Source organism: Rhamphochromis longiceps, linkage group LG20 (genome assembly GCF_057381845.1).
Source record: "Rhamphochromis longiceps isolate RC_006_pf linkage group LG20, R_longiceps_female_GT1.1, whole genome shotgun sequence".
NCBI lineage: Eukaryota > Metazoa > Chordata > Actinopteri > Cichliformes > Cichlidae > Rhamphochromis > Rhamphochromis longiceps.
The window spans coordinates 17,464,060-17,489,742 of record NC_140576.1 but is presented as its reverse complement, the minus strand read 5'-3'; the positions used below and the strand labels follow the sequence as shown (position 1 = coordinate 17,489,742).

The 25,683-nt window shown below is 42.0% G+C and overlaps 1 protein-coding gene across 8 annotated transcripts in view; it reads left to right on the top strand.

Moving 5' to 3' along the window:
* Positions 1-25,683, top strand: part of myt1b (myelin transcription factor 1b) — a 149,612-nt gene that overhangs the window by 118,683 nt on the left and 5,246 nt on the right. For 4 of the 8 annotated variants that reach the window (XM_085392746.1, XM_085392742.1, XM_085392747.1 and 1 more), the window contains 13 exons: positions 1,603-1,633; positions 2,734-2,796; positions 4,465-4,826; positions 6,257-7,378; positions 9,342-9,476; positions 9,886-9,976; positions 10,283-10,399; positions 12,091-12,341; positions 13,516-13,703; positions 15,701-15,955; positions 16,561-16,715; positions 23,968-24,030; positions 24,417-24,485. In XM_085392746.1, the coding sequence (XP_085248872.1) occupies positions 1,603-1,633; positions 2,734-2,796; positions 4,465-4,826; positions 6,257-7,378; positions 9,342-9,476; positions 9,886-9,976; positions 10,283-10,399; positions 12,091-12,341; positions 13,516-13,703; positions 15,701-15,955; positions 16,561-16,715; positions 23,968-24,030; positions 24,417-24,485 (2,902 nt within the window). The remainder of the gene's footprint in view (positions 1-1,602; positions 1,634-2,733; positions 2,797-4,464; positions 4,827-6,256; positions 7,379-9,341; positions 9,477-9,885; positions 9,977-10,282; positions 10,400-12,090; positions 12,342-13,515; positions 13,704-15,700; positions 15,956-16,560; positions 16,716-23,967; positions 24,031-24,416; positions 24,486-25,683) is intronic. The other 4 variants (XM_085392748.1, XM_085392745.1, XM_085392743.1 and 1 more) reach the window with 3 other exon arrangements.

The following is a 25,683-nucleotide window of genomic DNA, read 5'->3' as shown; positions in this document are numbered from 1 at the left end:
TGCGTGTCTTTACTCAGCAGTATGTACACACGCTGCTCTCCAACATCAGAGCTTCTCTGTAGTATTGGATGTAACACATAACACGTGGAAATGTCTGCCCCAATATTAGCAAAGGCTAATTTGCTCCTCTAAGTAAATCTGTACATGTATGTGGCTACTGATTCCTCAAGTCTCTGCAACTCTTCTTTAAGAATGAACACCGTTCTCCCAAAACATATTTGGTGCTGTAATAACGGTGTTGGAGAGGGCTGTCTTAACACATTGCTCCAAATCCTACCATAGGTGTTCAATTATGTCGACATCTGATAACACCAGAGCACGATTCTAATCATTTTCATCCTCATTATAAACCATTCAAGTTGAGCCCTCATACCCAATGTATGACCCTTCTCTCTAAGGGCACAAACGAATGAAAGGAAACCTTGTGGCTTTATGTGTACGTGCTAATGCCCACTGAACAGATCAGTAATATCGATGCATTACTTTTGAGTCATAACTCCTAGAATATCACAAAAACCACAGCCCTTGCTACTCCATATTTTTTTAGTCCACATGTACGTATGGCTGTGTGTTTATGTGTACAAACACATGTAAATTTAATGTGCACTTGAATAAATGTGTAAATATCCATATTGATATGTGTGAGTTCCTTGGTGTGTTTGCATTTGCACGTGTGTTTGATGTTTAGAAACAAGACAGCAAAGCAACAGTTCACAGGGCGTTCAGAAGGCGTCCAGTCATTCCAACTGCATGATGAAAGACTGAGAAACTACGATGTTGCATGCGCACACACACACACACACACACACACACACACACACACACACACACACACACACACACACACACACACACACACACACACACACACAAACTTGTGTGTGTATGCATGTGTGCATGTGTCTTAGTGCTCTTAGTGTATCTTGATACCCAGGCTATTTCTGACATGTGATTAATGCATGTGATATTGGAGGCCAAACTGAATTCTCCAGGATCCTATTGTTTTTTCATTTTGGCTTCAAATGAAAATAGGATATTTCTCCAAAAACTCGTTCTATCGCTCAGCTCCCAATCGATGCCCACAGCCGGCAAGTGTGCGCGTGCTCTATGGGAGCAGAGCGTGATTTATGTTTTGAAGGCAATTACTATAAGTTGGCCCTGAATGAAGTGCTGTTTTCTCCTGATGAAGGCAGTTTTCCTTTTAATTTCTTTTCCCCAATTATGGTAACTAAAGTGTAACAATTAATCATGTTTTATTGCTGAAGTCTGCATATAACTGTCACTTTTTCTGAACAGTGCTGTGCAGTTTGGCTGATTTAGCCTTTCTGTTTGTGTGTGCGTGCCTTTTTTATGCAGCATGTTTGCTTTACTCTTGTTTGTTTTACATGTAGATGTGTATGTGTGAACCCAGGAGCATGTAGGTGTGTTTTAGGATTTTTCAGAATGTGTGTGTGTCTAAGCCTCTATGAGGAATCCTTCTGGGATTCATATGCATTTGTGATTTATTGATCTGAGTTTCTTTTAGCAGCACGGCGTTCTGAGCAGTTGTTCACCTTTGTTCTCTCTCCCCGTGACCCCCCCCCCCCCCCCCCCCCCTTTCAGTTCCTATTGAGCTTGTAGGACAAGAGCTGAGGTAAGGAAACACCTTCATCTTTGTGAAAATCCCTTTCATAAAGTTCATTTATATATCCCGCCAAACCCTCACCTTGTATCTCCCCCACCCTGGCAATCATACACTCTCTTTAGATGACGCTGTATATTATTCTTTTCCTATTACTCATTATCAGCACTTCTCAGTTTGTGGTCAGTGCCTCCAACAGGCTGCTATTGATTTCTTGCAGCCTTTTGTTGTTTCCTGCTATGAACACATACAGTACATCCAATGAAAAAGGTGTACGATCTTTTTGCAGTCTGATCAAAGGATGCAGCACAAGAAGAGAGGACTGTGAAGGGCTATTATTTAGTTTTTTCTCCCGCCCTTAGCTCCTCTCCATAGTTTCCCACTCAGGGACCAGCTTTCAGGGTCCACAAAAGCCAGTCATCGCCCTTCCTTGCCCTCCTTCCAAATGATTTTTTCATCCTCTCTCATTTTGTCACACTTCACCTCTGAGCATTGATCTCTACTCAGCACTCCAAAAAAATACTTGAGGTTTTGGGATTAAGAAGAAAAAAAAAAGAGGCCAGAGAGTGGCTGATTTAAAATGCAAATGCAGCATTTTTTAATAAGTGAAATTAATAATAAGGATAATTGGAGTAATAAAGGGCAATTGCTGGGGGAAGTTAATGAGAATTGAAATGAGCCATCCTGAGGGGTCATAGCAACCTGAATCAAAGGAGAGAGAGAGAGAGAAAGAAAATAGAGTGAGCAAGAACTGATGATGATGACTGGTGAAGAGAGCAGAGCAGGGGAAATTACAGCAGGCCTCGGCTGATCCTTATCTCTCACAGTAACAGGATATAGGCCAGGGTTGATGTATGACAGAGAATATTATGTTTTCTCTTGCATGATACCACCTGAATTCATGCATTATGTGTGTCTGGTAGAAGAGTGGGGACACGTGCGTTTGTGTGACACATGTGCTCAGATTGCATGTCTGTGCTTCACTTTATTTTGTTTGTCTTAATTGACCTTTTCTTTTTTATTTACTGCCTGTGTTTATCATTGCTACTGCACAGGGACTAAAATGCACCCGTGCCTTAAACATATCTCTAACCTCCATCCATCCCATCCAGCTGCCCCACCCCTGGATGCAATGGCTCAGGCCATATCAGTGGGAGATACTCACGACACAGAAGGTAGGGCAGATTAAAACCCCACCCTCTGTCTCTCTGTCCTTTGTCTCAGTCTTGTCTGTCCTCTCTGTTCTCTGTCCCATATCATCTGCTTTGTGCTTTTATTCGGCATTACTCGCTGTAATACTGAGCGTTAGACGAGAACATCAATGCTACTTTTATATCTGTGCGCTAATTATGAAGCTCAAGCCAGCAGCTGGATTTCTAGCTTAGCATAAAGAATACAGATGAAATGTAAAAAAAAAAAAATTATTAAAAAAGCATAAAGAACAGAATTGAGTGAAATAGCTAGGTTCTAACTATAGGTAGCCATGGCTATATCCACCCAAATTCTTCCAAACAGCACTTTGGAACCACAGTTCAAAGTGGTGGTCTTGGGAGACTTTTGTCCTCACCGTGACAACAAGATTCCAAAATCTATCTCCTGGCATAAAACAGTGCTATTCACATTACAGACAAACAAATGATTTCTTGATTAATGAGCTTTAAAGATTCTTATCAACTTAATTACTTATCTTTGGACACAGCCAGGCTAGACGTTTGTTAAGCTGAGGTAAGCTACATCTTTTAGTTTTGTAGTGTTAATAGTATGATGTTACTGAAGTCAAGTCATGAGCAAAATGGTCCTCTTTTGCAGTGCTAATGGAAAAGGATGTAGCAGAGAGTTAGTTGTTTACATTCAGATCAGAAGAAATCAGGTTCAACAAAAGTGTTTTTGACAAGAGAAAAAGCACAGATTAGAGGGAAGCTGATTGAGGATACGTTTTTCTGCTTTATGTCCACATTTCCTGCTTTTACATCTCCCAGTCATCAAATGAATCTAGTTCTCCCACTCATTACTATCCTTATAATTCCTTCTGATTATTTGTAAAATAAAGATAGAAATAGAAAAAATAGAAAAACCAAATGGTAAACTGCACAGCTTCTTGGGTTCCTCAGCACCATTTCGATTCTTTGTTATTTAAATCGCAGATGGAGACAATGTGAATGACTTTTAAAGATACTTACTGAGTCAGATTGCAAATAGAGCACATTCATTATGTCACATACCAGACTCCCAGAGCATCTAAATCTAAACCTAAGTAATAAACCTTTCAGTGGGCAGTGGTGAAATGTGATTTCTTCAGGTGTTATTCCAGCTTCATTCCCCATCCCTCCATTCATCGTCTGTGTCGTTCGCCCTGGGAGATCCTGGGAGACTCGGGGCAGCTCACTGGCTTGTGACTCGTCTTTATTGAGGGGCAGATATTAGCTATCTGTTTACATGTGTATTTGTTCAGCAGGCAATTTTGAGGTGCACTTTGTTTATAGATCATTCCTCAGACTCCCTCAGCGTCTCCCAGGTGAGCGTAAGAAGGAGTTTATTGGATTTCACCCTCTGCTGCATCGCCCGCCCGCCTCTCCATACGAGTTGTTCATTAAACGTTCCACTCAATTGGCTGAGATTGGTTGTGATATCTGAGTCAGCTAGCATGGCGCCCCCCTCAGGCGTGTTGATTCATACTGGAAAAAGCAGCTCCATCCTGTTTCATGTCAGAAAAAACCCCTGCCTCCTTCTGCTGTGGTTCTGTTAGACGTGTTAGGTTGTTGTTTCACTTATAACCCAGCTTGATTTTCTTAATTTTGTTCTCTCCCTTTTCTTCTTGTCTTCTCCTTTTCCCCCATCACAAGCATTCTGGGTTGCCCAATAGCAAGAAAGCGCCGTCTAGACGAAGCAGAGGCAGAGCAGGAACAAGAACAAGAAACAGAACGGCCTGCCTCCAAGAGGAAGTCCCACCCCCTGAAACTAGCCCTAGATGAAGGTTTCAGTGCAGAGAGTGACGCAAGCAGTGAGGCTGAGGGCGATGGAGAGAAAACAGAAGGAGCCAAGGTAGAAGAGGAAGTGGAGGAGACAGACACAGGTGTGGAGGAGGAGAGAGAGGAAATGACAGAACTCACACAGGACGGACAGACAAACGGTCGGGAGGAGAACACACAACAGAAAGAGGAGGAAGAGACGTATAAGAAGGAGGAGAATTTTGCAGCTGATGAAGGTATGAAACATAGCTTGTTGGTAACAAAGAGGGGTACAGTGAAAAATAACCACAGCATCAAAGGAGCACATATTCATCATGTACTTCAATACTGAAGCAGATTAAGGCCAAGATACCTGACTGTAATTGCTTGATGGGTTAAGCTCCCAAATTGGTTGATCGTACGATTCCCACTGGAGTGTCTTTTATTTAGACCCCACTCAGCTTCCTCACTACCTGCTTCTTCATTTGAGTCAGGACTACTATAATCAAGGAAGACTGGTATTTCCATTAGCAGAACTGATATATTTAATTGTATCGCTATGTTGGCTCTAGTCAGTGTTGGGAAAGTTACTTTTAAAATGTATTCCACTACAGATTACAGAATACATGCCCCAAAATGTATTTTGTAACGTATTCCGTTACGTTACTCTCATTGAGTAACGTATTCTGAATACTTTGGATTACTTAATATATTATTATGCTGTTTTACAACTACATGATTGTACTATGCTGTGTGATTTATTACTATTACTGAAGGTTACTCACCATACCAATAGCAACTAGATTTTTAAATCTTAATATAAATGAGTAACAGTAGGTGGACATTAGGTAAGGCTGCACTTTTTGCAGCGATCTCGTATAGAAAACTATTCCTCACTTATATAAAACAGAACCGTAGTAAAGGGACCTCTGGCCAATACGTTGGGTTCCGTTTTGGACCCATAGCCAAAAACTAGCTTTACTTTGTTGTCTGGGTCAACTTTGCTAGCGAGAGACAGAGAGAGGCGTTGAAAGGTTGCTCCAATGGAACTTATTGTTTCGGAGCAAAACACGAACACAGTGTACAGTCAATTCTTAATAGCTTACTTACAGCTGGGCTTGTCAGACACTCTTTTTAGCTGCAGTGGTTATTATTATATTTACATGCTTCCATCTCCCATTTCTGGTCGGTGACAGCTCTACTTTTCCACTCTCCTTTTTCTCCCCAACACTGGCTCTAGTGAGCAGCAGCATCAGCAGATCTCCAGTCCAATAGAGAGCAGGTATCAGAGACAGTAGATGTCACTCTTTACCAATAATCATTTGCCAAACTCTTTGTTTGTATATATTTCAAAATTAGGAACTTCTTGTCTTCTTGTCCATTAGTCCATGAGACTCACTGATTGTGATAGATTATAGCCTTTAGAGAAAAGATGAAATCATGGCCACTAGGAGCACAAGGACTTTGTGAGTGTCTTTCTCTGTCAACAAACTGCTTTACGGCTACAGTTTTGTAACAGTAGGTTCTTTTTATGTCACATATATAAATATACACAGTGAAAGACTTAGCAGGCATAAAAGTGATACAAGTGAAGATAAAGATATTGCTGACAACAGCCTGATGTCACTATGTGACTCATGTTTTCCTCTGTGTCACTGTTCTGACTTCTTCATCTTTACTCCGATAGAGGAGGAGTGTGTGATCATCGAGCCTGAGCTCAGAGCAGCGGTACCTGCAGCTGAGGAGTGTCACTCTCCCTCACAGAGCACCGAGGAGGTGGCCAACTCTCTCCTCCACCTGGGCTGTGTCAACAGCAACAATGCTCCAACTGTGGCCATTCAGCAGACTGTTGCTATGGAGACCAAGAAGGATGTCACATTGGCCATTACACAGGGTGAAGAAGTAAAGGAAGAGCAGGAGAAGGACACGAACGAGGGAGAAGAGGAAGATGAGGAGGTGGCACATGGAGTTCAAGCACTGAAGGAGTCATTTGCTCTGCAGCAGGAGGCAGCTGATGTGGAGGATGAGCAAGGGGAGCACGAAGATATGAGCAACCACATGAGCCCACAGCATCTGACTAAAAGGGACCAGTGTGAACAGTTCATAGGTAAAGACAATGAAAAAGAAAAGATAGTAGTGCCAATGCAGCAGAGGCAGGGCACTTCAGCAGATGAGGAGGAGCACAGGGATGTTTTGCCCATTTCTGATGTGCCAACTGCTATCCGCATCATCACCAGCACCGCAGCAGCTCAGGGAACACACAAGGCTGAAGACCACAGGGCCAGTCCTCTGGAGGACTACAACTCATGTGGGGCAAGTCCCTTTGAGAACAGAGCCAGTCCACAAGACAGCTCTCTTAAAGCTAGCTCAATTCAGAACTATAAGGCCAGCCCTCCTTTAAGCTACAGCTCCCACAGGGCCAGTCCACTGGAGGACTACTTTCCCATTCCCAGAGGGGAGAACTACAAAATCCACAAAGCTTCATCCTCAGCCTCTCCTGACATTATCGAGGTACGATCCGATAAGTCGGAGGACAAAGACTTTGACGATGTGGATGGAGATGACGAGCGCGATGATGAAGACAGCCTGTCACAGCGCTCGGCAGTGACGGACGAGTCAGAGATGTTCGACATGACCCGAGGGAACCTGGGCCTGCTAGAGCAAGCCATTGCCCTGAAGGCAGAGCAGGTGAAGCCAGCAGGACCCAGAGAGCTGCTCCGCACACCAGATATCCACCACCAGCGGTACTTCACCATGGAGGACAGGCCCAAGCACCTGGACGTCATCCGCAAGGGCTATTTCAGCAAAGGTATGAATTAGTAACCAGGGGAGAACAGAGCTACAACATGTACTGAGAGGGTATTGTGAAAGTTGCCTGAGGGAGACAGCACATCAGCCACATTTAGTCCGTTTCTTTTTATATCTTTGTTTTTTTAAAGCTACATTAGCTGCACATGGTACTGAAATACCATGTTGCAAACTTATTCCTCATCCAACAATGTTTTATAGGTTTACCTGGAAAATTTACATTTTCTCCGTTCTATGAAAATTTTCTGAAAACCCCAACAAAACTTCTATGTGATGCACTGAGCACGTCTTCTGCACCCACCTGTTTTTATTCGCCTTAAAAACAGAATGGTCCTGTGTTAGGGGAGTGTTCTTGTAAATCTTGGCATCACTTTGTGTCTGCCCACAGTTCGTACAGTGGAAGAGCACCTACATGTCACAGGCTTTAAGTACTTTACTCTGAACAGAGCTGGACTGATAATCTACTGCAGTATGTTTCTCACAGGCTATAATGTGTGCAAAACAGTATGTAATCAAAGTAACTAAGTTTGACTAATACAATTCTTAGTGAAACTAGACCCAGATGTCATTAGCATTTGACAGGAAGAATCAGCTGGCACGTTTTCATCCAGGCCTTAAAAAAAAGCCTAATGAACATTTGCTATTTTTGTTTAACCTCTACACAAACCAGCACAAAAAAAAAAAACATCAGAGGCAAGTGCCAGAATTTGACAGTTTTACTTTTGTTAGGTTAGCTAGCTTTAAGGGGGCAGTTGCCCCCTGGCTTTATCCTTATATTAAAAATACAGGCCAAATGTGCTCTTTCATTATTTTCTCTAATACTCTGCAAGACAGCAAGTGCTTTTTTAAATACCACAACAATATCAGAGGAATACAACCAATAAGGGAGCACACAGAAAATGATGTTCTGAAGTTTTGGCAAATGTGCTAAATGTTATGTTGGGAGCAGAGGGTACAAATAAACACAGTGTACCAAATAAGAGATGAGTCACAGAGCTCTGTTTGGATCCTCCCTTTTCTATTGTAATGGGGTTGAAGTGGTTCCAGCTGAATAGACTTCCATGAAGAGCTGGAAGGAAGTACTCAAAGAGGGAGCGAGAAGGGATGACAGCATGCGAGAGAGCACAGGAGAGACAACAACATATCAACAGAGAAAAAGGAGGAGTGCAGGTTGTTCCACAGTCAGCCATGGAGTGTTTGTTTACATGCTACGTGTGTTTGGGCCTTGTATTACACAGTTGGCACGCTGCCCGCTTGTCATGCTTCTCACAGTATAGCAGCAGTGTGATTACATGCCCGGTAGTGCTGCCCTCTCCTTGGCCTTAACTCCCTCCTGCGGTGACGTTCCTGTTCTGCTCGACGCTAATTAGGAAATGCGTGTCTCGTTAACATTCAATTTGAAGGCCAATAGAGCATCACACCATCCTCTTGCACCCTTCTCCTCTCTCCAGTGCCACTGATACTGCCTGGCCTGCCTCCAATAGGAGAGGGGAGGAGCAGGCATCTTTAATTATGTGTAAATTATATAGTGGTGTGAATTTCTTCTGATGTATTGTAAGGTGCTGCTTTGTCCAAGATCTAAACAAGGTCTTTGAAAGTGTTGTGCAAATGTAGCCATGGGGGGATTATCCAGCTCAACAGGATAAGATGGTGTAGTTTATCATTTTTATAGTATTTTATCTTTAAAAGTATTTAAATAAACATTAAGACAAATGCATGGAATACCTGGTGTATTTACAGGCATGCATAAGCCATGAGTCGGGGGATACAGATGGTGTGGGTTTTGTGCAGATGTTGGGAATATGTCTGGATTTCATGCTCAGCCAAGCACACTGTCTGATGACATTAACCACTTGCTTTTGTGTACCTTATTCATCCCACCTTCCCCTTTCCTTTTACTTGGCCTTCCATCTTCCTGTCCTCCTTTCCGTTTTCTTCTACATTCCTACCCAACTCTGACCCAGAGAGCAGCAGGCCAGAGAAGAGGGAGAACAAGTGTCCCACACCGGGATGTGATGGCACTGGTCACGTGACCGGTCTTTACCCCCACCACCGCAGCCTGTCAGGCTGTCCGCACAAGGACAGGATCCCCCCAGAGAGTGAGGTTTTGTTGTTGTTCTTTGTTATTCCAGCTGCTTAGCATAAAAAAATAGTTAAACAGTGTAATTGTTGTGCCATGAGGTTTTTTGAGGTCTCGGGAGCCACCGATTCCATGACTTGTTATATATATGTTTGGAAGAAACCAGTCCTTTGATTTGCATCGGTCAAATGCTGTGAAATTCAGTCAAAGAAATGCCCTCAAATATGTAATTTAATTCTAATTTTATTCTATTATTGGGGATTTTGGGGTTATACAGTCTGTGCAGCTGTGTATTCAAATCTATTTTTGCAGGAAGACCAAAAATATTAATATGAGAAATAAAAACAAATTTAATAATAAGCAAATCCCACTTCAGTGATTTTCATTTTCTGAGTTTTCTCTGATCACATGATTGTGCATCTTGTCAGTTCTGGCCATGCATGAAAACGTGCTGAAGTGTCCGACTCCTGGCTGCACAGGTCAGGGCCATGTCAACAGCAACCGCAACACACACCGCAGGTATATTTATATACATTGCACCTTTATACTGTATATCTATATATGAAAGTTGTTTGTGTGTGTGTGTGTGTGTGTGTGTGTGTGTGTGTGTGTGTGTGTGTGTGTGTGTGTGTGTGTGTGTGTGTGTGTGTGTGTGTGTATCTCTGCAGGTTAGAGTGTTGTGCACTTTGTGTATTTGCAAGCTCGTATATTCATGTATGCAGGGCAGCAAATGTGTCAGCCCACATCAGTACTGTGATGTAGATTTACACAGTCAGCAGTATGTACTTGTAATATTCATCTGCTTTGCTTCCTTTATCCCTGCAGTCTTTCTGGTTGTCCCATCGCTGCTGCAGAGAAGCTATCTAAGAGCCACGATAAGCAGCATCTCTCTCAGTCAGCGAGCGAGCACCTCAAAGGAAGTCCCAATGACAGAGTGCTGAGGTGGGTCATCAAAAAAGTACAAACTCATAGTTCAGGTTTTTTCTGCTTTATTACATTACATACTGTAGATATGGAGCCCTAATGCCCTCACGAGAGGTCAGTTATACAAACGTGGCAGTTATTGACTTTGGCCAATATCATTACATTGACATGTAAAGATTTTATCTATTTGATAATTTAATTACAAGTTATATGCATAGAAGGGAACTTTTTGATTCCTATATTGATTAAAATTTTGTAAATAACTGTATTAATGTTGCACAGTTAAGGTTTATGTGGCAAAAAAATTCATGCCTTTTGTCCTTTTCCAAAGCCCATCATAGATGACACAATGAATAGCAGAAACTAAGATAGACTGGGCTCAGTGACCCTTTCACCTACATAAAAGCTGTCTCCTCCAATCCAAACCCCTCACAGCTGAGTCCTTGTCAAGGTTAGCCACTTTACTGCTGAGCCACATTGAAACCGCAGAGAGAATCCTGACCTTGGTTACGGTACCCTGCATGAAAGGTGGAGCCTGGCCTCTGAACGGCTCAATAATAACAAGAAAGTCTTGAAACATCCTGGCTGGCAGGCTAATCATTACTGTCACCTCACATGCTAAGATCTCTTTATCTACATTCATCTCACCCGACCGGCCAGATCCCGGCCAAAAGAATGATAATTAGTGCAAACCAGACACTGGTATTATGCTGTCTGTGCTCTTCCTCATTGGTATTTTAATTAATAATGCAACCGATAAGCTAATTATGCAAGTTATAGGGGCATTGCGGGGGGATAGGAAAAATAATTGCTTTCCTTGAGGAAAACCTCATCAGTGGTTGGACAAAGCATCGAGTATTAAAACATAATAAGGCCTGCTTTGTTTTTTTGTTATAGATTGTTATTCAAATGAGCTTCCTTGCCTCTTATACGTGGAGCTGCAGAATTCTTCGTTTTAATGGAACAATGTTGAATTAATAAAATGGAAAAAAGTCACCTGTGATCAGTTGTAGCTCTGCTTTGCACACTTATTATTAGTGGGCTTCTATGTGATGGCCACCCCAGCTGCAGCAGTATGACTACAGGCCAGGTCTTGTAGACTATTAATGAAAAACACTGAGGAAAGGCTTCGGTGCAGAGGAGAATAAATAAATAGAATAAATAGGGCTGGGCCAAAGTGGGTGGAGGGCTTGGATAAGATGGTTAAGGGATGTAAAAAAAAAAATGAGTAAGGTCACTTTGTTCCTCCAGGCTCTATACCCCCAACCTACCCCTCCTCTGTCTCTCCTCTTTCACCACTCCCCCTTCTTTGGTTCCTGGTCTTCTCTTCTCCCCCTTCTCTCTTCTTTCTCACTCCCCATTCCCTTCCACCTCCCCCTGGTCTATCAGTGGATTTACGCCAACAGGTCTGACAAAAGCCCGGGCTCTCCAGAAAACGAGAGGGCTTAAAGCTCATAAATTCCGTGCTGTACAACATGCAAATGTGCCCTCTGCTGATAAGAGAGCTTTTAATCCTGCTGCACTCCCGCTAAGTACACCATTGCTCCTGTCTTCACTCTTTCTGTTTCATTCTACCTTTTTCTCTCATTCTTTTATTCTCTTTTTCTTCCCCCGTTTTGCTTTTATGTGTGTGTGTCTTTTTATTGCATCAATCCTCTTTTTATTTCTCATCTCTTGTTTCTGCTTTTATTTTTGTCTTTAATCCCCAGCCCCACCCTGACGTCCTCTCCCTCTCCCCCCTGCAGACCCATGTGTTTTGTGAAGCAGCTAGAGGTGCCCCAGTATGGGAGCTACAGGCCCAACATGGCACCTTCCACACCTCGCGCCAACTTGGCCAAGGAGCTGGAGAAGTACTCCAAGGTGTCCTTCGATTATGCAAGCTTCGATGCTCAAGTGTTCGGGAAGCGCACGCTTGCTCCAAAGATGCCCACCAGCGAAACCTCACCTAAAGCCTTCAAAAGTAAGAGGGAACCTCGGGCTTCTTCTCTATCGTGCATATTTATTTATTTGTTTTTCTATAAGGCAAACCTGTGGCTAGGTTACAGCAGCCGGATTCACTGTGAGTTAGAGTCTTTGGTCAAAGCCATGTGAGCCACACAGAAAACTGAAGATCTGGGCCACGTTATTTACTAACCATTCACTCATTGCTATGTGAGATAGTGTGATATGTTCATTTGTGCTAATTCTTGCTCTCAGTGTTGGCCTTTCTAAGGCTCTTGAAAATGTTACTCCAGCATGGCTCTTTGGCTGACTTTTATTCTTCAAAATGAGTGAAAAGAAGAGAGAGACAAATGTTCAAATTTCAGTTACTGTTTCACTCAGTTTGCCATTTCTGTCCTGTCTGCATGCATAGCAGTGGCTGTGACTCAGTGGTGTGCAGTGACTTTTACAGAAAGGCAAGCAGAGACAATTGCCACACACAAACGAAAACATCTTCCTCTGCTATTTAACTTTATAACAAGATAAATTGGATCAGATTAAAATGTGCCATTTGTGCTGTCTGTCTGCACTCTGCGTGGACGTATTCTGCACTCCTTCATGGCTGAAGAATGGTAGCTGAATAAATATCTGCTGTTTTACCAAATGACAATGACAAGTGGTGGATACTCCTTTAAGAAAAGAAGCAATAAAACCCAGTGAACGCACCTCAGTACACATAAAACTGCATTATTGGAAAACTGTGCATGAAGTAGCAAATTAAAAGATTATTATTCTGCAGAAAAATGTTCCTCGTCAGTATTGGATGGTTTAATATTACTTCTGCATATTTTTAAGGTTGAGCTCATTTTAAGTACTTTTATCTGTTTAATGTCTGGCATCATATTCTATAAATCATGTGTTTGTATTGGCTGTCCTGTGAGGAAGATGTATTTCTGAAAAATACAGAAACGTAAGATGATTGATTGATTGATTGATCTTTATTTAATATATATTGAAATATATTAATTTAAAAAATCAGCTAAATTAAAAAGCTTCAGCAGTGTGGGGCAGAAAATAATCATGAAAAATGAAGGTAGAGTGTTAGCAAAACACAAAGGTTCTCTTGAGCGCACATATTTTTTCAATCCCCTTTTGTTTTAGTACTTTCCCAGAATATTAGCCAATTTGGGATTTGTGCCTTTGTCCCCCTGCAGCTAAGCCGTCATTCCCCAAGTCATCATCACCTAGTCTCAGCCTCCACGGTTATGGGAAAAGCTCCTCATTGGCCTACGACTACGCCCATGATGCCGAAGCTGCTCACATGGCTGCCACTGCCATCCTTAACCTGTCTACTCGCTGCTGGGAGAAACCTGAGAACCTTAGCACCAAACCCCAAAACAAGGTAAACCCACCATTTTTTCAAATGTTTTTTTCCCAGTCATTATAAAGGAGCACAGTTGGAATGAAAACAGCACAGTTGGTTTCATCATCACTTGGTAGTTCTTCGATGATCAAAAATGTACTCAATTTGAAGGGAGTCAAGTACAGATGGTTTTACTGTCGTAAAGTACTGCCTTGTTCTTCTCTGCAAAACACTTAGAGAAAGATTTTATTATCTGATTGTAGTGCAGATGAAACATTGCAGGCCACAGCTGGTAAGATGAGAGGAGATAGCAGTGGGTGTGCCTTTTCCACCCCTCTTCTCTCCTCTCCTCTCGCTCATTTTTTTTCTCCATCAACTCTGCATGAATATATCATCAGGAGGCATTGGTTTACAGCAACAGGATGGTGTTGAGATTCAGTTGCATCACCTCTCCCATCCTCTTTCATCGTTTCATCCCTCCATCCCACACACTTTTCATGTTGTTATTGAATTTGGCTGACTGCCAGTTACCTGGATTACTTTTCCACCAGGTAGCCTTTTTTCATTATCTGCTGGACGGATCTCCCACTCTCTTTCTATCATTTTCTTTCTCACATGTCCTTTTACCCTCTTTCTCTCTTCCTCCCTAAGCAAGCCTCCCTGTTCCTCGCTCGTTCCCTATCTCCCTCACTTTCTTTCTCTTTTCTGTGCACAGGAGGTATAATAGGAGCTCCACTTTCCCCCATATTGTGATTTTTAAAAGCCTTTTTGCCTCACAGAGGAGAGAAAGTGACTGCTTCATCATTTTTCGATTTCTGACATGCTTTTAGGAAGATAAAAAGTGAAAATTAATGTCTCTGGCAGCAAAGCAGAGCAAGGTGTTCAGCAAGGCACAGATCCAAGAGCATGCCTTAGCTGTGCAGATCAACTGGGGACTGATCTGGAATCAGAGTTGGAGCCAGTTGAAATCCAATATTGAAACACTGGAACACTGAGCTCATCAACCTGGGACATTTCTGGGAACTGTTCCCATTTTCTCTCCTCTTCTCCTAACCCTTTGAATTTTCTGGCCCTTGACCAGCCCATATGAGCACCATTTTACATGAATGCTGAAAACATTGCTCTTTTCACCCTTCTGTTTCTCTTCACCTGCCAGAACTATAATAAAGCATGGAGAGATGGAGCACAGTGTTCGTGCTGTTGGCACCAGAGTACATTAGATATCATGACTAACATGCTTAGGCGATGAGGCTGGTGTTCTGAACTTGAGTGTGTAGTGCTCTGAAAGAGGCCGTCACTCTGGTGCATGACTGTGAAAATGCTTGTTTGATACAGGCTCGAGGGCAGTTTTACAAGCAGGTAGAAGCGAAAGCAACATTTCTCCACATGAAAGTTCAGTTTTTATTTAGAATATATGAAATTAGAATTCAGGCAGATATGTAGCGCTGCATCAGAATCTGCTCAAGAGGGTAATTAAAATAATCCCAATCATCATCACACAGGACTGCCTCACATATACAGTGAAGTGCACCAGAGGAGACTGCATTAGTTATTCACATTTGAGAATACTTAATTAGATGTATTAGTTAGCTGTGTTTCTCCATTAATTTTCTCCCAGATTATGCACTGAGCTCCAAAGTTTTTAACAGGAAATAAAGCATAATTGCATTCATATACAGAGTGAGCTGCAATAAAAACAAATATATTTTAAAACTCAAGTTTCAAACAGGGCAAAAGTTTCAAATAATGACATGAATGTGTGTAAGACTAAGTTCTGTATGCCCAAAGCTCAATTAAATTCTACTGTAATGGTATCTCAGTGCAGATTTCAGCAGACTATTTCGTGTGTAGTATACCCTCAAAGTGGGCATATAGGGATATTATTAATCATTTTTCATTTGGTACTTCACTGTCACTTGTCTAAAATTATTTATTTGTTGAAGTCTCAAATTGGGGCTCAACTGAAAATTACAAGGATACTTATAAGCAGGTAATAACATAGGCTCAGCTATAAATTCCTGTTGCATTGTCTCCAGGAAATGGACATTGAAGTGGATGAGAACGGCACCCTGGACCTGAGCATGAAAAAACCCATTAAACGAGAGGGAAGTCTGTCTGGGACGAGCCCCGGCGTTCGGTCTCCAGACCCTTCCTCCTCCTCTTCCTCACTGCATCATGGTGGAAACAGCGGGATGACATCACCAAGCATACACACCTACAAGCAGGAGGACTGGGAGGGACCTCTGGATTACACCAAACCTAACCGTCAAAGAGAGGAGGAAATGGACGAGGTCAGTACAATTAGACAGAACAAAAGTATGAGCTCCAAACACGGTGTATTTCCTCAGATGTTACTCACAGAGGAGATATTGCGACATAAATAACAACAGACAAAATTCCCCCTAAGCCTTTTGAATGAAAAACTCTTAATTGTTTACATCACTTTGTCTTTGTGTAATTCCCTTTTCTTATTCCCTGTTCCCTTTTCCTCTTTGTATTATTCATTTATTTCACTGAAATGTGAGAGTTACTGTACAGTTAAAACATTGCACTGTGTAACAGAGGTAGTGTGTCAGGTGCATTGCACCATCCTGGATTTGGCATATGCTAATTTTTACTCCTTTGAACTTTTTCAAAAGAAATATAAAGGGCCTTGAATGTTAATTTTTTATGAGGACACTCTGCATTTGGAAACATCACTTGTCTGCAAAAGAATAAAAGAGGATTGTGTGCACATGGTGTTTGCAAAGTTTCTTTGCTTGCATTCAGATATACAATAGCAAACTATTACCTGGAAGCAGATATTTAAAAAACTAAATTCAGATAATAGGTCAAGCCACAATTTAAAGAGCAAAAGGCCTGCAGTGGATTTACCAGTGTGTTAATCACTTTTCAGATGGAGCATACCGGCCAGTCGTACGTCTCATCCGAACCAGAGGACTGTGACATGATGCAGGATTGCCTAGAGGAGAGGAAATACCCAGGAGAGGTCACAACCCCAAGCTTCAAGGTCAAATTTCAGCCCAAAGATAGCAAGAAGGAGTTGCTCTCGTAAGTAATAAGGCAATGAGTTAGAAGTCATTCTTATATCCTGATGGGTAACAAGATTATATGTGGTCAAAGGAGCTTGCAAAGAAAAGCGTCTGGACTTCTTTAAGTTGCTTGAAGACGTTTCACCTCTCATCCGAGAAGCTTCTTCAGTTCTAAGGTCAAATGGTGGAGAGTCCCAGATATAAACCTAGTGGGAGTAACCCCCCACAGAGGGACAAAAGGACCCCCTGATGATCCTCTAATCGCCTGAGCCAAGGTGTGAAACTGGGTGTGGGTCCCAATCAGCCAGAGTTTCGGGTGTGTTCATTGTGAAACCTGGCCCCACCTTATCATGCGAATTCCTGAGGTCAGATGGCCCAGGATGTGAGTGGGCGTTAAGGCGTCTGGGAAGGGATCTCAAAACTGGATTATAGATGGCAGAGAGTTGGTGTCGTAAACCCCCGCTTCTGTTCAAAGATGGTCGCTCACAGTGGACATAGATGGCTTCTTTCACTCCTCTTTCAAACCATCTGTCCTCTCTGTCCAAAATGTGAACATTGGCATCCTCGAAAGAGTGTCCTTTATCCTAAGATGCAGATGGACTGCTGAGTCTTGTCCTGTGGAGGTGGCTCTTCTGTGTTGTGCCATGCGCTTGTGAAGTGGCTGTTTGGTCTCTCCAATGTAGAGGTCTGAGCATTCCTCGCTGCACTGTACAGCATACACCACATTGTTAAGTCTGTGTTTTGGCATTTTGTCTTTCGGGTGAACCAGTTTTTGTCTGAGCGTGTTGCTGGGTCTGAAATGCACCGGGATGTCGTGCTTGGAGAAAACTCTCCTGAGTTTTTCTGATACACCGGCTACATAGGGGATGACAATGTTGTTGCGTCTGTTCTTCTTATCCTCCCTCGCTGGTGTCTGGTCTTCTTTTCTGTGCCTCTTTGCTGACTTTAAGAACGCCCATTTAGGATAGCCGCACCTTTTGAGTGCTTCCTTTACATGTGTGTGTTCCTTCTTTTTTCCTTCAGGCTTAGAGGGAACATGTTCTGCCCGGTGGTGTAGGGTCCTAATTACTCCAAGTTTGTGTTCCAGAGGGTGATGGGAGTCGAACAGGAGGTACTGGTCCGTGTGTGTGGGCTTCCGGTAAACTTCGATGTTGAGGTTGCCATTCTCTTCAATGTGCACAGCGCAGTCCAGGAAAGGCAAACAGTTGTCCTTTGTGTCTTCCCTGGTGAACTTGATGTTTTTATCCACAGAGTTAATGTGCGCAGTGAAGGATTCCACTTCTTGTGTCTTGATTTTGACCCAGGTGCTTTTCTTTGCAAGCTCCTTTGACTACGATGACCTGGATGACTGAGAACCTTCACAGACATAAGATTATATGTGCTTAATTACATCAACCCAGGTTAAGAAATAATCATAAAAAACTAATTTAAAGGAAATAGAAGAAGAAGATTTTATTAGACATGATGTTGAGATTTGGCTAAAAAATGAAAAAGTTTTCTCTTTATGTTAGTAGAGGGAATCGATACATACCCAACAATATCATAATATCTCAACTGAACTCAAGGTTAATTCAATTCAATTCAATTCACTTTTATTTATACGACAACAGTCACCTCAAGGTGCTTTACATTGTAAAGTACCCTACTTTAATACATACAGAGGAAAAAACCCAACAATCATTAGATCCCCTATGAGCAAGCACTTTGGTGACAGTGGGAAGGAAAAACTCCCTTTTAACAGGAAGAAACCTCCAGCAGAATCAGGCTCAGGGAGGGGCGGGGCCATCTGCTGCAAACGGTTGGGGAGAGAGAAGGGAGACAGGATGAAATACATGCTCTGAAAGAGAGCCACATATTAATAACAAGTATGATTCAATGCAGAGAGGTCTATTAACACATAGTGAGGGAGAAAGGTGAGGAAAAAATACTCAATGCATCATAATTGCAGCATTACTAAGGGAGGAGTCAGGGTTCAGTTACAGTATTACTGTGATTTTTAACATTTTGCATCCTGATTACTACAATAACATATACTGTAATTTATCACCTTTTTAAAACTACAAAATATTCCCTCAAATTTACACTTTGTCAATATCTGTTTTATTGAATATGTTTTTTCTTTTTTCAGCAAAACAACACTGTCACTAAAACCTGCCATAAATTGTTATAAGAGTCAGTCTGCTATCAATCTGCTACCAGTTTGCAGTTGAATGAGGTCAAGTTGGCAATTACATGAAATCTGTTTTTGATAAAACAGCAATTAACTGTGATAAATCACATATCCATTTGCTGTCTAAATAGACAGAAATTCACATTTAACTGTAACGTTTCTGTTTCATAGGAATATAAGCAGAACAAAACCAGAGTTGAGGCCCCTCGCGTTGTGTTCATTGACAGACTCATTCAGACTGATGGCAACATGCTGGCAATCTGTCTGAATTTATAAATGTATACATTTAATAGCAGTTATTTGCAAATCTTTGACAATCTCTCTGAGAGTGATTGCAGACTGCTTGTAGAAATGTAGCCTCCTATCAGGCAACCTGTGCAATCCAATCACCTTGCAATCAACACCCTCAAGCCATCACTATGAGTTGCAACTGATCACCAAATGTGACAAAATTCACTATAGTCACAAGTCACTGATCTTTTTTGTAGATGCACAAAGGTTGATGTTGTATTTTTTACTCGTGTGACTAAAACCATAAACTTGCACTTCGTTATGAGGTAGCTTTGTCAAGCTAAGTGGTGGTTTTTCGGTTTTAACATATCTTCACATTTAATCAGCACTCTTGTTCATAGTGCTCCCATGGTATTTTAATTAATTTCATAAAAAATATCAATGTTTAGTGTTCCTATATCGATACTGTGCTGTAGTGATTTTTTTGCCATCCCTACAGTTCAGTACAAAGATCAGTGAAAAGGGATGTAGAAAAAGACATCCTTTTAGTTCTAAATAAAAGTTAAAGAAGAGATTTCTGTTGACTAGCAGAACTTTCTCATGTTGAGCCAGTAATACTCACCACCATACCACCGTTCTGACTGTCCAGAGACTCGCACAAAAAAGCTTGCAAATAAATAAATAAATAAATAAATAAATAAATAAATAAATATATATATATATATATATATATATATATATATATTTATTTATTTATTTATTAGGGGTACAACGATACACAAAATTCACGGTTCGGTTCGGTTCGATACTTTGGTGTCACGGTTCGATATTTTTTCGATACAAAAAAATGTTCATGCCTTTTTAATTTGTCATTTATTAAAATTATAAATATATATTTTAACTCAAAAGTACAGTTTTTAAATTTAACCCTAACCCTTGTGCGTGTTTTTTATTTTGACAGTGAATGCGCACCTGCGGACCACTTATGTGCAGTCCTGGTTATTTAGCTCGTCATATTGTAGCCACAGAAATTATTTTGTCCATGAAACCATAAAGCTGCACTTTCTTTTTGCCTTATAGTCTGATTTGTCATAACTTCTCCGTTTTGTGGTAAGCTTTTCTTTGGCTGTCACTTCTTCACCCTGACCTGTCTTATTTGGCTCAGCAGAACTAAAATATATATCCTGCTGCTTTTACACACGCACTCACATAAGCTCAGCGATTCTCTGCGCGATCAACCTCTCACATGTTTAAGCTTGCTGCGGGAGATTTCACTTGTCATGTTTGCATAGTAAGCTAACGATTAATAAGACGATGTCAGAGGAATTGGTGCACAAATTATCATCACTCACAGATCAGTGCTGTCGCTCTCTATACACAGTTCGCACGATTGCAAAGTGAAAGCAAAAAAACAAGCGCAAATTCAAACGCGATTTCAATATGTCACATATTGACAGTGGCTCACCGATGCCAATGACATAATTACCCAGCTACATTTCTGAAAGAATGCAAAAGCATTGACATATATTTTTCCTTCCTACAATAGCCCGACGGGCAGGGCAGAGATAGATTTTGGTAGCCTGACTGGAAAAATCGCTAGCCCCGGGACGTCGGGCTAGCAATATTGCAAGCCCTGTATCTGATTGAGGAATCACTCATCTTTGGAAAAGAGAGTTTATTACAGAGAAATGTCTCTTTCCAAAATAAAAGCTATACTATCCGCTTCTTCTGGGCTATATTCTCAGCAGCATAAGGAGAATCATGTGCTAACAGCTGTCTAAATGACTCGGCTAAAGTTAGTAGCATGCTTGTTGTTTTTGTCTTTGCACTAGGATGATGTCGGCGTAAATGTGCAGTCATATTCGTTGTGTTCCCACTAGTGCTTTCAGGTTAATCTCGTTGAAATGACCTTAACGCCACAACACGGCAAATCTCCGTTAACGAGCTACCGCCGATCGCCCCGTGCATGGGGCTAGACGGCCAACACGTTAACGAGCTAACTGCGCTAACACACTAGTTTCCCACCCATGTAATTGAGCATTGCATGGCACATCCAACGTACTGTTTTACTTTAGTCCATGACTCGCTTACCTTCAGGGTCATACGTCACATGAAAACCAAAATAATTCCAAATGCCAGATCTGAATGAGGGTGGGGGAGGTCCATGTTGCAAGGAGAGCTTAACTTCTGTCTTGCTAGCTTGCCCTGTGCTCTTCCTTCTGAGTATGCTGTCTGTGTTGAGCGCTCAGTGGATCTGCGCTCGACAGTGCAGCCTAGGCGGAGTAGTCGAACGCAGATTCACTGAGCGCTCAACACAGACAGCATCGTCAGAAGGAAAGTTGATAAAATAAATTACAAATGTTGTATTGTTCGATACATATGCGTACCGAACCGAAAGCACTGTATCGAACGGTTCAATATAGATACGAATATCGTTGCACCCCTAATATATATATATATATATAAACACCCAGCAGTATCTTAGCTGTTCCCAGGACTGCGCTCTTCTGGACAGAGATCTCCGATGTTGTTCCCGGGATCTGCTGGAGCCACTCGCCTAGTTTGGGAGTCACCACACCTAGTGCTCCGATTACAACAGGGACCACCGTTACCTTCACCCTCCACATCCTCTCGAGCTCTTCTCTGAGCCCTTGGAATTTCTCCAGCTTCTCGTGTTCCTTCTTCCTGATATTGCTGTCATTCCGAACCGCTACATCGATCACTACGGCCATCTTCTTCTGTTTGTCTACCACCACTATGTCCGGTTGGTTAGCCACCACCATTTTGTCCGTCTGTATCTGGAAGTCCCACAGGATCTTAGCTCGGTCATTCTCCACCACCCTTGGGGGCATCTCTCATTTTGACCTTGGGACTTCCAGGTTATACTCGGTACAGATGTTCCTGTACACTATGCCGGCCACTTGGTTATGGCGTTCCATGTATGCCTTGCCTGCTAGCATCTTGCACCCTGCTGTTATGTGCTGGATTGTCTCTGGGGCATCTTTACACAGCCTGCACCTGGGGTCTTGCCTGGTGTGATAGACCCCAGCCTCTATGGATCTTGTACTCAGAGCTTGTTCTTGTGCTGCCATGATTAGTGCCTCTGTGCTGTCTTTCAGTCCAGCTTTGTCCAGCCACTGGTAGGATTTCTGGATATCAGCCACCTCCTCTATCTGCCGGTGGTACATACCGTGCAGGGGCCTGTCCTTCCATGATGGTTCCTCGTCTCCCTCCTCTTTCTTGGGTTTCTGCTGCCTGAGGTATTCACTGAGCACTCGGTCAGTTGGGGCTATCTTCCCAATGTATTCTTGGATGTTCGTTGTCTCATCCTGGACTGTGGTGCTGACACTCACCAGTCCCCGGCCCCCTTCCTTCCGCTTAGCGTACAGCCTCAGGGTGCTGGACTTGGGGTGAAACCCTCCATGCATGGTAAGGAGCTTTCTTGTCTTTATGTCAGTGGCTTCTATCTCCTCCTTTGGCCAGCCTATTACCCCAGCAGGGTACCTGATCACGGGCAGGGCGTACGTGTTGATGGCCCGGATCTTGTTCTTACCATTCAGCTGACTCCTCAGGACTTGCCTGACCCTCTGCAGGTACTTGGTGGTTGCAGCCTTTCTAGCGGCCTCTTCATGGTTCCCATTTGCCTGCGGGATCCCCAGGTACTTGTAACTGTCCTCTATGTCTGCAATGTGGCCTTCTGGTAGTTCAATCCCCTCAGTTCTGACTACCTTCCCTCTCTTTGTTACCATTCGACTACACTTCTCCAGTCCGAACGACATTCCAATGTCATTGCTGTATAGCCTGGTAGTGTGGATCAGTGAATCGATGTCTCATTCATTCTTGGCATACAGCTTGATGTCATCCATGTACAGGAGGTGGCTGACAGCTGCTCCATTCCGTAGTCTGTATCCGTAGCCAGTCTTGTTAATGACCTCACTGAGGGGGTTCAAGCCTATGCAGAACAGCAGTGGAGACAGAGCATCTCCTTGGTAGATCCCGCACTTGATGGTGACTTGTGCTATGGGCTTGGAGTTGGCCTCTAGTGTTGTACGCCACATCCCCATTGAGTTCCTGATGAAGGCTCTTAGGGTCCTGTTGATCTTGTACAATTCTAAGCAATATATATATATATATATATATATATATATATATATATATATATATATATATATATATATATATATATATATATATATATATATATATATATGGAGAGAGAGAGAGAGAGAGAGAGAGAGAGAGAGAGAATGTTGCGTGATAGTCTGGCCGCAATCCTTTGTTAATCAATTATTAAAGTTAGAACACACAGACACATGTATTTGCTCTGGAAAAAAACAAACAACCTGCTCGGTGTGATGTAGAAATCTACTAAACATTGACCCTTGAACCACATGTAACCCTGTTTTAGCATGTACCATTTAGACGTCTTTTAAAGCTCTGATAAACAGAAAATTGCTCAGTGGGCTATTAGTGAAATTAGGTTGAAACTAGTTTGTTGTAACATCCTGAAAAGATGACTTTTCATATTGCAATTTTCAACCACATTTAGATGTTCTGTGGATGTGAGTTTAAGGCCATGACCAGCCAACCGGGATAAAAATCATCCCTGAACGTCTGGTGCTTTGTGAGAAGGGTAGTGACACTCTGATCGTTCCATCAGAGTGTGTACAAATGTACTACCCCCAGGTATTTATGGGAACCTTACAACTAACGACCTTCTATGTAAACTCTATGTACATATTTGCCGTGAATATAGGTGTATGATCAGCCTCTGTTTTTCCTTTATAAAAAATAACTTTGTACATCTAATCCCTAAAGTTGTCGCTTTCTCCTTCTGCCACTGCTAACTGCGTGTCTGTCCCCTCTGCAGGTGTCCAACACCTGGCTGTGATGGCAGCGGCCACATCACTGGGAACTATGCGTCCCATCGCAGGTATGTAGGCTTATTCGGGCACTAGTGTGCACTGCTGCTTTCTATATAAGCTTGTACATGAAATGTTAGATCTACTGAGACTCTCCCTCTGCTTCTCACTCCAAAGCCGGCACACCGAGACTAATTCAAACATTTTATTTGATCCTGACATGCCAGAGGCAATAATGTAGCGTGAGCCCAGGAAGCAAAGACGGTCATTGACTTTGATATGCATCAGTAATTTACTTCTTGCTGTCTGTCCTCTTCTTGCTAAATGACCTTGGTATGCCTTGCATTCTTGATTTCCCTTTACTCACATCTTTCTCCTCTCTCCTTTCAACCCCCTCTCACCCCTTGCTTCCCCCCTTTTCGTCCTTCTCTTCCTCTGCCTGTCTTTTCTCTCTCAGTCTGTCTGGGTGTCCTCTCGCTGATAAGAGCCTTCGGTCCCTCATGGCGGCCCACACCCCTGAACTCAAGTATGTCTGCTCTACACCTTCACTGCCTTTTCGCTGCCACTTCAGCTCACTGCTACTGACACTGTCCAGCACCACAGCACTTCATTCTGCTGACGTTAACTTATCTATTGTTGCTGGCTGCTTTCTGTGCTACCGCTGCATCTGTCATGGTGGTTTTTCCTATGTCTGTGCTTGCTTTCACTTCAATTACTTCATGTAAATGTGAATGAAACTTACAAAGGCTTTTCACAGCTCAACATGTACAGATACCGGGTGTGTTCGAATGGCAAAGAGCCTGGAAAGCTAGAATAACTTTTTCATATAGCACGGTGAAATCAGAGCTTACAATACAATACAAAATGCAAATTATCAATGTAATTGATAAATACTAAAACAAGCAATAAATCAATTATAACACAGTTATACAATTATACACAGGTAAGCTGAAAAGCAGCTGACAAATATAAAAAAAATACATTAAAAAAAATTATAGATCTATAAAATCCTAAAATCAGTTCTAATACAAATACAAGGTGTAAATGGCTGGGCAGGATTGGGATGATATGTGTTCAATGATGATCACTCAGAACTAAACCAGAGTCCAGAGAGAGTTTTTTGTGTGCGTATCAGAAAGGAGGAAACTGAAGCCTAGAAGGGAAAAAAGGGCTGAATTTATTTTATTTTTTTAAGATCAGTGGATTAATTTTGACCATGGGCCTTATTTGAAAGACAGGACTAGACAAGATCTTTGGTGTTTGACTGAAATAGTCACTTAGATGAAAATAAACATTTCTCCCACTGAAAACACAACATCTATGAACAGAAGCAACTTCTTGGTCATTACAATTACATTTATATAGCACCACTTCACAGCAAGTGTTCATTATTATTGTAAAGACAACAACAACAACATTATTATTATTATTATTATTATTATTATTATTATTATTATTAATAATAATAATAATAATAATAATAATAATAATAATAATAATAATGAAAGATTAGACAGAGAACCTCAAAGATCAGACAACTATGTGTAAGCACTTAGAAACAGTGGGAAAGAAGAATTCCCTTTTAACATGAAGACGCCTCAGGCAGACCCGGTCTGGAAGGGGCGAGTGGAAAGAGAAGAGAGAAAAGAGCGGCGTTGATGTGTGGTTCTGAAACTATACTCTTCCATGTTAGCAGATTAGGTCACTTTTAGAATGAAAGTTGT